At 46.2% G+C, this 11,973-nt stretch overlaps 1 protein-coding gene across 1 annotated transcript; it reads right to left on the bottom strand.

Annotated features, from left to right (window-relative positions):
• Window positions 1-2,903: 2,903 nt before the first annotated feature.
• LOC125525533 (tyrosine N-monooxygenase-like) lies at window positions 2,904-4,879 on the bottom strand. Its single transcript, XM_048690538.2, has 2 exons — window positions 3,869-4,879; window positions 2,904-3,539 (listed from the first exon to the last, which is right to left on the bottom strand). The coding sequence occupies exons 1-2, from the start codon at window positions 4,829-4,831 to the stop codon at window positions 2,904-2,906; spliced, it is 1,599 nt and encodes a 532-aa protein (XP_048546495.2). The 5' UTR covers window positions 4,832-4,879.
• Between the last annotated feature and the right edge of the window lie 7,094 nt (window positions 4,880-11,973).

Raw genomic sequence — 11,973 nt, 5'->3', positions numbered from 1 at the left:
TGAAACATGATCTTCAGAACAAGATCAATCTTGAATATTTTTAAATTAGATTTCAAAATAACATGTTTCATTGTCTTCAAAAAATTCTCGTTTCATAGATTTCACTTAGTTCAAAAAATAAATTTCACTAAGTTCATAGATATAAATTATTTCAAATAATTGAAATATATATTTTGTAACGAGTGAAATCACTATTTACAATCAAGTGAAATATAGAATTTCAATTGAATGAGTGTAAATATTTTCTGAAACTAGTGAAATCTATCTTCTGTAACAAGTGAAATCACTTTTTTGAAACAAGTGAAATCACTTTTTTGAAACAAGTGAAATATAGTATTTCAATCGAATGAGTGTAATATGTTTTCTGAAACTAGTGAAATGAGTGAAATCTATCTTTTGTAAGGAGCCAAAGCACTTTTTTGAAATAAGTGAAATTTAGTATCTATCTTTTGTAACGAGTGAAATCACTTTTTTAAAACAAGTGAAATATAGTTTTTCAATCGAATGAGTGTAATATAGTTTGAGATGAGTGAAATAATCAAAATACAATAATATTGAAATATGATACATAAAATTCAAACTAGTCAAAATGTATTCAAGATTGGTCTTGTTTGAAAGGTCTTATCATCCTGGACTCGAATATATAAAAAGTTTCAAAAATGAACATTTGGTTCAAAAGTTATTAACCATTCAAAATATGACAAGCAAATAAAATGCAACTACTTTGTTTGGGGGAGAGAACCCATGCGCCATCCTTTTAATCAGTCACCCACTAAGTCACATCTAAAGCTGCCACACATCTCACATGCACAGATGTATTGCTCTGTCTACTGTTTGTATTGCATAGTAATTTTTTTTGCGGGGGGTATTGCATAGTAAATTGTTTTTACTTTATACACAAAAAGCTGGCACGGATCTCAAGGAAAGCAATTGAACGGCAGATTCTGCACCGGTAGCTCCCGGCTCTGGTAAAAAAACTTAGTCGGGCGACTGGCCCGGCCCCCGGAACCAAGGCACCACCAAGGCAATCACTGACACTCCGTTTACCTAGTATCTCTGTCCATAGTCGTCTTTCCTGCCTAGGCATGCAGTACTGTATCTGAAAGAAGAAGAAGAAGAAGAAGAAGAAGAAGAAGAAGAAGAAAGAAGACTCCATTTAGGAATTAGCTGGGCCTTGGGCCTTTGTTTCTGGATCGTCAATGTTAAGTTTTAAGTGATGGTGGGCCGGCTGGGTTAGGGAGCGCACTTTTCAGCAAGAAGGCATGGCTTTCGATTGATGCTATACCTGCGCCTCGGAGTTCCACTTGATGATATTTGCAGTAGCTATGTGGCACATTTGGAACAACAGGAATTCTTGATGAAATGGTGAGGCTTTACCTCATCCATTGTGTGTATCTGGAAAGATTATAGCTTACATTGATTTTATTTTGTTGAACAATGTCAGATCAGAAGACTCCAATAGGCATGAGACCTTAAAGTCAATCAAGAAATGGGCTCCGCCACCGAAGGGCCTAAGGTTGATCAATGTAGACGCTACGATCTTCTCCAGTACTAGAAAAGCTGGGTATGGCGTTGTCATACATAATCATCTTCGGGTTATGCAAGCTGCTTGTCGAGGCCTTGTCGATCATGTGCAATGCCACGAAGTTGCTGAAGCAGTGGCTATCCTCCAGGCGCTCAGATTGGCCGAAAGCATAGGAGTTCGGTCATTCGAAGTGGCGTCTGATTGTCTTTCACTTGTTAACAAACTGCAACAGCATGGGCTGGATAGGACTTCAACAAGTGCCATTGTTCATGATATTAAATTAAGAGCCAAAAAATTTGTATCATGTACTTTTAAGCATGTTAATCGAGTATGTAATGAGGCAGCCCATGTTCTAGCCAGGTCGGCAGAACATGATTACGGATTCTCTTGGTTAAATGAGCCTCTTGAAATAATCAAGGCAATTATTTGTACTGAACAATTAAGGAATGAATGAGAGGCTGCTTCCCATTGTCTCAAAAAAAAACCTAGCGTGATGGCAGACAGGCAGGAACAGCACGCACGGCCAACGGTGGGCTTCCAGCACTGGCGTGCACCGGGTGAAAGCAACACATGGGGTTGGTCTCTTGTTTTCGTTGCTTTGGATCAGGTACTAATTCGTTCAGTTTGGAAAAGTTGAATCCATGTTAGGTCTAAGTTACAACTAATTGCTTTGTAACCATTATCTAGTCTTGGATATACTCAACATCTAAATTTCTTGATAATTTTGTATAGATTGATTTTAGTTGTCAACTTGCTAATTATACATTTTATGTGATACAATTTTCTCCGCATGCTATCAAATTTTGCTACTTCAAACATTAGGTCCATCCTCCACTAGATCATGTGAGCGTAATTTGGCTTGCTTGATGGTAAATGTAATTTGACTTGATCTCGTGTGTGATCATCCATGTTTAGTTGTTTCTAATCAAGGCTTGATTTCTCGTGTGTTATGGCCCCTTCGGCAATGTCAAGAGGCCAAGTCGTTGAGATGAGACCGCTCGCAATGACATGATTTTTTAGACGTTTCTCTAGTGAATGCATGCCTAGAAATGTTAGGGCCCCATGTTCTAGTTTCACCCAGGCCCCCCAAAATCTCAGGACCGGGCCCGGGTAGACGGGTGGTTGTTTGGCTAGCACGTACTGTTCCAATTCTTTGGACAAGCCTAGGACGATCCAGCAACACATGAAAGAAACCAACTCGCTCGTATATGAAACGGACAAGACCAAAATAGCTAGCATACGTGAAAATCAATCGAAGTGGAACAAAACAAAGCAGGACGAAAATAAGAATATCGCCTTCTTTTATTAGTAAGTATAGATTCATCAAGAAAATAGCTAGCATATTCACCATGTCGGCGATTCATAACTCGTTATTTGCTCAACGATCCATGAGAGGGTACAGGTGCATTGCAAGACGTGGCTCAGCATGTAGCACTAGCGGTTTCTCCATGAAGAGTTCGTGCTTGGACTCGCTGAGATTGATAGCCGACACCCCAGCCGGTTTGGTCCAGGTGAAGCCATGCAGGAGCCTGCCGAAGAGCATGACACTCATGGTTGTTCCTAGTGATGCCGCGATGCATCCCCACCGTCCGGTGCTGAAGGAGATGAATCGCAATTCGCTCTCGGTAAGCACCACATTGATGTTGTCTCCCATATGGCGCTCTGGCTTGAAGTGGAGCGGTTCATCCCAGACGGTGGGGTTCTGGCCCAGGGCCAGCCGGCTGAGGATGACGTGGCTACCCTTGGGCACGCGGTAGCCCGCAACAATGGTGTCGGCAATTGCGACGTGCGGCACATTGAAGGGAGCGACTGGGTGGAGGCGAAATGCCTCGCGTATGCATGCCTTGAGATAGTTGAGCTGCATGATGTCCGACTCTTGCACCAGTCGCTCGCGACCGACCACCTGATCCATCTCCTCCACCGCTTTGGCCAGCAATTCTGGGTTGTTCACCATCTCCGCCAGCGCCCACTCTACCGCGTTTGATGGGTTATCTATGGCCGCTAATATTATGTCCTGCATGTATTCCATGGAGATAAATGTAAGTTAATACAATTTATATATTTGCATAAAGATAGATTACATTGAACAATTGGAATTTGAAATACAGTTTAAGTTGAAATCACATCAAAATGGTAGAAAAATACAATAATGATAGGTTTAAACTATTAATTCATAATTTATTATTCTATTGTTTCCCTTTTCTAACACCTGCGAAATACAGTGTAAGATCTATTTAAGAGTGTGAGCTATTACCTTGTAGGACTATGAGGCAATTGGTCACTAAATTCAATCTAGGCCCTTGAACCATCTTAAAATTTCTCATTAATTAATATTTTGCTTACCTTGCACTGTGCTTTGACCTCATCGATGCTGAGCAACGGCTTGCCGTCACCGTCAGAGAGCGTGATGAGAACGTCAAGGAAGTCCTGGACCCCATCCTGCCTCTCGCCGCTGTTCCACTGCCTCCAACGCTCTTCAGTGACCATGTTGTGCAGTCTATCCACTTCTGTGTTGTCCTCCTTAATAATTTTCTCGTGGCCATCCAGGTCTAGGCCAAGTAGACATAGGAGGTAGTCGCTGACGCAGAACGAGAAGAGGAGCCCTAGGAGGGTGAAGGAAGCGTCCATGTGCTCCACCTCCATCGGCCCCGGCCTGCCGTCCGGCTGAGGCTCCCCGAAGTACCGTTGGCTGAAGACAAGCCGACGGATGAAGTTGCCACAGTAATGCCGCGTGACGTGCCTGACATTGACTAGTCCCAACGTTGAAGATGACCCCCCAGCGGTGAGGTTGTAGATGTAGCGCGTCAAGTTGTCAGCTTCATCGGCGCGCTTGTCATGGAGCCACTTGTGGCGGGAGGGGCAGATGATCTCAGAGGTGAGCACCTTGCGCATCTTCATCCATTGGTCACCGAATGGCGTCAGCACAGCGTCCTTGTACCCGCAGCTGATGGCGTCAGAGGCGAAGGTGAGTGGGCGGGACAAGAAGTTCTTGTCCTGCTTCTTGAGTACCTCCCTTGCGATCTTGGGACATGTGATCGGGACGACGTGGACGCCGCCGAGGCGGAAGCAAGCGATGTCGGTGCCCATATCCTTCATCACGCGATGGATCCAACGGAACGCTGGTTTATTGAGCACCATCTCGGGCAGGCTACCCACCAGTGGCCACGACCAGGGTCCCGGCGGAAGTGGAAGCGGCACCGTCGCCGATGAGCACGTGCCACTACGGACCTTGCTCTTGGTCATGGCAAGGTGTATGAGCGTTATTATGATGAGAAGCTGGGACACAAAGCAGCAGCAAGCCAGCATTGTGGAGACTGCTGCTTGTTGAGTGCACACAGGCTTGCGAGATAGCTTGCCTTGTTATCGTTGCGTAAGGAAGCCAACTTGGCTTTACATGTTGCTCTGCCCATGAGTGTGAGACCTCTCTTTATATGTTACCTCCGTCCCAAAAAATTGTCTTAGATTTATCAAGATACAAAGGTATCTACGTATCTAACATTAAAACATGTCTAGATATATTCCATATATGTGGATCGTTTACCACATGTATCACATGGTATTTCAAATGTATTTATCCTGATATACTATTAATAATAATTTTCTATCCAAACGTAATAAAAAAATAAAAAAATCTTCTATTTGTAGATTGTCTTAAATTTATTTAGATACGAAGGATAATATTAATAATAATAATTGTCTATCCAAACATAATCAAAACAGAATATTTTTCTATTTATAGATTGTCTAGATGGCTGATACTAATAATAATAATTGTCTATCCAAACGTAATAAAAACAGAATAAAAAATCTTCTAATTGTAGATCGTCTTAGATTTATTTAGATACAAAGGATGATATTAATAATAAAAATTGTCTATCCAAACGTAGTCAAAATAGAATAAAACATCTCCTATTTATAGATTTTCGAGAGTACTTATCCGAAAACTAACCATAGTTGTCTTTCCAAAAGTATTTCAGACTCCATGATGATAGACCATATAGGCAGCTTTTGGTTTGAAGAGATGGTTGGACCATGCATCCGGGACTCGATGAGATACTACATCATGCATGGGACATGCACGATGCATGGAACAGTGGGCTCACGGGCCTCCTCTGTAGCAGGTTAAAAGTTGTGTCCAAGCACATGCAGAACTGGGCACGTACGTACTGACTTCGGTTCAGTGCGGCTGCAAATTAAACAGTTGCGGCCCTGGCTTGATGAAGCAAGGCAGAGAGAGCGAACGTCCGCGACCTCACTGGAGGTGCGACTAATTGAAAAGGTCCGGTGCGGCTAATTGAAAAGGACCTTCATGAGCTCTACAATAGGGAAGAAGTGATGTTGCGACCAAAGAGGCGACTGCAACACGAAGTTCTTCCTGAACATGGCATCATATAGGTGCCGTAAAAACACGACTCTGAAGCTGAAGACTTAGAAAGTCTCGATAATCTAGACTTCTCGGTTCTTAATTGGTGTCTATCTTAATAAGATGCAGGTGCAACTTAAGGTGTTGGTGCTCCACCCCGCTCTAAGAAGTATGACTGTGATTTGCCAATACCCAAATGGGTACTGTAAGCCTGATAGTAGCTACGCATCAACACACACTGAGACGCATCTCTTGGCGCGGGATTTTTATAGGGAGCTCTACACATCCGAGGGTGCAACTAACTTCGACGATATTCTGCAACATGTTCGGACCACAGTCTCCACTGATATGAATGCCAAGGTAACGGTGAATTGGACGGATGAGGAGATCGAAAGGGCTCTCTTCCAAATGGGTCCTACGAAAGCTCCAGGACCGGACGGATTACCAGCCCTATTTTATCAAAGATTTTAATAAAAATAAAAAATGAGGTTTGTTCTATAATGAAAGATCTTTTAAAATGGCAAAGAATTCCCAGTAGACTTTAATAGTACTATGTTAATTTTGATCCCTAAAGTCAAGGCACCAGAGTTGCTCTCTCAATTCTGGCCGATAAGCCTATGCAATGTACTATACAAACTGACGACAAAGGTGTTGGCTAGAAGGCTAAAGATCATCCATTCGGTGATTTTGTTCCTGGGTGTTTTATCACATACAAAGTCCTCATTGCATACAAGTGCACACATGCCGTTCGGTCCCGGAAAAGAAAGAAAGTTCTTTGTGGTGTGAAGATGAATATGATGAAGGTGTAACGTCCTCGATGCGGCTATATCTCCCATGTGTTGAAGCACGACTTAGAGGCATAACCGCATTGAAAGCAATGTCGCAAGTGAGATAATCTTCACACAACCCATGTAATACATAAGGGAAAGAGATACATAGTTGGCTTACAACCTCCACTTCACACAATACATGAATAAAACATTACATCAACCAGATACAATCAAGGTCTGACTGCGGAACCAAAATAAAAGAAGACTACCCCAAATGCTACACAGATCCCCGATCGACCCGACTGGGCTCCACTACTGATCAACTGGAAAAGGAACAACGTAAAGGACAAGATCTTCATCGAGATCCTCCTTGAGCTTGGTTGCGTCATCTGCACAGTTCAACGACACCTGCAAGATGGTTTTGGAAGTATCTGTGAGTCACGGGGACTCAGCAATCTTACACCCTTGAGATCAAGACTATTTAAGCTTATAGGTAGGGTAAAAGGTATGAGGTGGAGCTGCAGCAAGCGACTAGCATATTTGGTGGCTAACATATATGCAAAAGAGGGCGAGAAGAGAAGGCAAAGCACGTTCGAGAAATCTATGATCGAAAAGTGATCCTAGAACAACCTACGTCAAGCATTACTCCAACACCGTGTTCACTTCCCGGACTCCGCCGAGAAGAGACCATCACGGTTACACACGCGGTTGATGTATTTTAATTAAGATCGACTTCAGGTTTTCTACAACCGGACATTAACAAATTGCCATCTGCCCATAACCACGGGCACGACTTTTGAAAGTTCAAATCCCTGTAGGGGTGTCCCAACTTAGCCCATCACAAGCTCTCATGGTCAACGAAGGATATTCCTTCTAGCGGGAAGACCCGATCAGGCTCGGAATCCCGGTTACAAGACATTTCGACAATGGTAAAACAAGACCAGCAAAGCCACCCAGATGTGCCGACAAATCCCGATAGGAGCTGCACATATCTCGTTCTCAGGGCACACCGGATGAGCCAGACGTCGGGTGGGCCAGCCCAGAGTTGCCCCTGGTAGCTCCGGACATCGCTCAGTTTGGACCAACACTTAGTCAAGCACTGGCCCGGGTTTTAATATAAAGATGACCCTTGAGCCAGCCGACTCAAGGGAAAGAAAAGGCTAGGTGGCGAATGGTAAAACCAATGTTGGGCCTTGCTGCAGGAGTTTTATTCAAGGCGAACTGTCAAGGGGTTCCCATTATAACCCAACCGCGTAAGGAACGCAAAATCCGGCAACATAACACCGATATGACGGAAACTAGGGCGGCAGGAGTGGAACAAAACACCAGGCATGAGGCCGAGCCTTCCACCCTTTACCAAGTATATAGATGCATTAATTAAATAAGAGATATTGTGATATCCCAACAAGATATCCATGTTCCAAACATGGAACAAGCTCCAATCTTCACCTGCAACTAACAACGCTATAAGAGGGGCTGAGCAAAGCGGTAACATAGCCAAACAATGGTTTGCTAGGACAAGGTGGGTTAGAGGCTTGGCTCAACAATATGGGAGGCATGATAAGCAAGTGGTAGGTATCACAACATAGGCATAGCAAAAGAGCGAGCAACTAGCTAGAAAAGATAGAAGTGATTTCGAGGGTATGGTCATCTTGCCTGAAATCCCGCAAGGAAGAAGAACGAGTCCATGAAGAAGTCAAACGGACGTAGACGAACAGATCCTCACAACTCCAGAACGAAACCGGAGATAACGGGAGAAGTAACCCGGAAAGAAGCAAACACAATAGTAAACAACCATCACATAATCATGGCATGATGCACAACAAGTATGATGCATGTCCGGTTTAAAGATACATGGCATGGCAAAGTGCACAAACAACCCTACAAATTAAGTGGGGCTCAATATGCAACTCCGTTGCATATTGACGAAACACCACATGACTTATTTAGTTCGATCTCGTTTATGAACTCAACAATATTAAATGTTGTTAGCATGGCAAGAGGGTGAAGAAAAGTAAAACTACCTATCTAGTCAAGTTTAAATGAGGCCGGAACAACAAAACAACAAGTCTGGAAACTCCTCATGTGCATATTTTAGGTTTGGAACTGTTCTGCCCTAAACACAATTTTAGGGTTGTTAAACATTCAAAGTGAGTACACCATGTTAAACTAGGCATTTTTCTACCCCATTTACATATAAAGTTTATTTAAAATGGAGCTACGGTTATTTAGTTATGAATAAAAGCATTTTAACATGGCATAGGAGCAAATTTAACCAAACATCATTTTAAACCTTTTGAACATGAATGGAAATGACATATTATGAAAATAGATGAAAAACTAAGCATATTTCATATATAAATTGTTTTAATCCGATGCACGGTTAATTAGTTATTAGATGTATGAATTTTAGGGGGTTTTCTGCGAAACTGTTGTCTCTGAAAAAAAATACTAAAAACGCAGATCTGAAAAAAAACAGGAACTGGGCCGATACAGGGGGCCGGCCCAACAGTGCACAGGAATAGGGGGCTGCTCACCAGGCCTTATGGGCCGGTCGATGGCGAAGGGAGACCGGCAGGGCGCTGGGCCTGGGCGAGGCAAGGAGGCCCACGCGCGGATCTGGCCCAATCGGGCGACGTGCGCGGTCAACGGGGAATGAGCGGGTCCAGGCGCGGGCAAACTCTTCGCCGCGGTCACCGTCCTCGCGTGCGTGTCATGGGACTTGGCGAGCGGGGCGCAGCGACCTGAAGAAGGCGGGGCCGATGGCAGGGAACTTGGGGGCGCCGGCGGCGTTGGTTGAAGGTGGTGGCGGACGAGGAGTCTCTCAGGCGACGGCTCTGTTACAGAGGAGACAAAGGGAGTCTGGTGAGAGAGAGATAGGAAGGAGGCGACGAAGAAGAGGTGCGGTGACCTACTGGTGTTGGGGAACTCCGGCGAAAACGAACTGCAGAAGGCGGCCTTGTAGCACTGGAGCTCGAGGCGAGGGGCATCTCCTCGAGGAGGAGGAAGAAGCAGGGCGCGGCGGCGGGAATGGAAGCAGGGCGCGGCGCGGTGCTCGTTTCCCTTCCGGGCTCGAGGAAGAAGCAGAGGAGGCAAAGGAACTGGGCGCGGCGGCGACAGGTCTTGGTGAAGGCGCACGCAGCGGCGGAGCTAGAGCGAGGGAGGCGGCACAGTTCGGTTCCTGCAGGGAGGCGAGAACAACGCCGATGTGCTCCACGGCCACGGTGGACGCGGGACTTGAGGCACAAGGCGAGGCGGGCTCGAGCAGATCCGGCGATGGCGCTTGCTCGGAGGCTACCGGACGAAGCGAAACGACGACGGCGACGCCGTGGGGCTTGAGCGAGCTCCTGCTCGTTCCTGGGAAGGAGAGAGAGAGAGGGCCACCGTGAGAGTGAGAGAGGAAAAATTAGGAGGAGGAGAGAAACGAGACAAGGCCGGTCCTGGTCGTGGCCGCCGGCGGCGGGGTCGCCGGAGGGCGCGGCCTGCAGGGTCGGTGAGGCTCGGGCGCGAGGGCTCCTGCTCCGCTGCTGCTACGGGTTCGAGGAGAAAGCAGAGGAGGAGCTTCAGGGAAGGAGGAGGTGGATCTCTAGGAAGATAGGAGGAGTGGATCTGGTTGGGTAGCTGAGAAAAACGAGAAGGATGCGTCGGCGACCGAGGGGAAGGATCCCAAGGGGGGATTTGGTGTAGTGGCGGCGGTGGCGATGGGACAAACTCCCTAGAAGTTGGGGTTTGTCCAAAATAGACTAGGAGTGGAGTATATATACATCACAGATTAGGTTAGGGGCTACCTCGTCCCTTCAATCGAAATCGGACGATCGCGAATAAAATAGCTAGGGAGTCCAATTAACAAAACGGAGATGTTTTGTACATGTTTGGGGATGATCCGGACACAATGGTAGCGACAGTCTGAGTCGGGTCCGGGACAACTTTTCGGACACGCGCGCGAGGAGGGCCGCGGGCTGACGAGAGAGGTTAGGTAGGGCCTGACAGTGAGTGGTAATGGGCTGTGCAGAAGGCCTCAGGCTGAGAGAAGAGAAAAGAGGGAGGCCCGACGACTGCTTCCGGAGACCGAAAACGTCCGACGATTTGACCGACTATAATGTCGCTATAGTTATCCGTTGGGGCATCAAACGGACTCCGAATGCGATGAAATTTGGCAGGCGGCCTACTGACAACCTAACAACACGGCATGCCAACTTTCAACCCATTTCGAGAACATTTTCCGGCCACATATAAAATAATATTTCGGACGTGCCGCGGGCGCGTGCAAGTGAGTCTGGCCTCAGAACGGACAACGGAAGGAACTGGGAGACCCGGACGAATGCACATTTTGAGAACATGATGACGCAATGCAGATGATGAAATGGCAATATGCAACACGCAAGCAAATGACAAGGCAACAACAGCGAATAACTGGAAGACACCTAGCACATCGGACTCGGGGCGTTACAGAAGGATTATGGCATGATAGAGTGGATCTTTCTTGAGAAGATGATGGGTAAGATGGGCTTCTCTGATGAGTGGATCTGGATCATTATGAGGTGTGTTGGTTCAGTCAACTTCTCGATTCGCTTAAATGGTGACACCTCAGAGAAGTTCACACCGTCGAGAGGCCTCCAACAGGGTGACTCGCTCTCTCCCTACTTGTTCCTTTTCTGTGTCGAGTGTTTCTCGCTGCCGAAGAAGGCACATGAGAACCCAAGGATTGGAGGTGTGGAGTTTGGGAGGGATGGACCTCACATCACACATCTTATTTTTGTGGACGATAGCATAGTGTTCTTGGAGGCCTCCGAGGATTGCCTGCTATGAGCTTGCCTCTATCTTCTTTGGGAAGGACTGCGACGAGGATAGAAAGCTAGTTCTCAAGGAGGCCATTTGGAATTGAGCATGAGGCCCTAAATGAGAGGTATCTAGGTTTACCAACACTGGTTGGTCACTCAACATACAGATGTTTCAAGTATGTTACTGAGGGATCAGTTGCAAAGGCACATGGATGGAAAGGACAAGGGTTGTTGAAAGCAAGTAGAGAGGTGCTAGTGAAGTCAGTCCTCCAAGCAACCCCTACATATCCCATGAGCTGCTTACAATTGACCTCAGCGTCCTGACCAGCATGCGGATACCCCAAAATCAAACCAGTCCAAGAGACCATGTTCCTCGCCAGAGCCTGCGCCAGCGCATCATCGAGTAGCCCCATCTTGGCCAGCCCAATGATCAATGTCGTCCAGGCAACCGCATCCTTCACAGAAGCCTTGTCGAAAGCCCGGGCATCGTCGGGGATCCCAAGCTCAGCGTACATATGGATGACAGGGCTCACA

This window comes from Triticum urartu, chromosome 7A, assembly GCF_056163025.1.
Source record: "Triticum urartu cultivar PI428250 chromosome 7A, HENAU_Tu73, whole genome shotgun sequence".
In the NCBI taxonomy this organism is placed as follows: domain Eukaryota; kingdom Viridiplantae; phylum Streptophyta; class Magnoliopsida; order Poales; family Poaceae; genus Triticum; species Triticum urartu.
The sequence above is the reverse complement of the archived record's forward strand: the minus strand, read 5'-3'. Positions and strand labels throughout refer to the sequence as shown.

Excerpts from the sequence above, each read along its gene's own strand:
- LOC125525533 (XM_048690538.2), bottom strand. The coding sequence starts at position 4,831 with ATGCTGGCTTGCTGCTGCTTTGTGTCCCAGCTTCTCATCATAATAACG. Across the intron at positions 3,540-3,868 it reads AGGTCAAAGCACAGTGCAAG|GACATAATATTAGCGGCCAT; the intron begins GTAAGCAAAATA and ends GAATACATGCAG.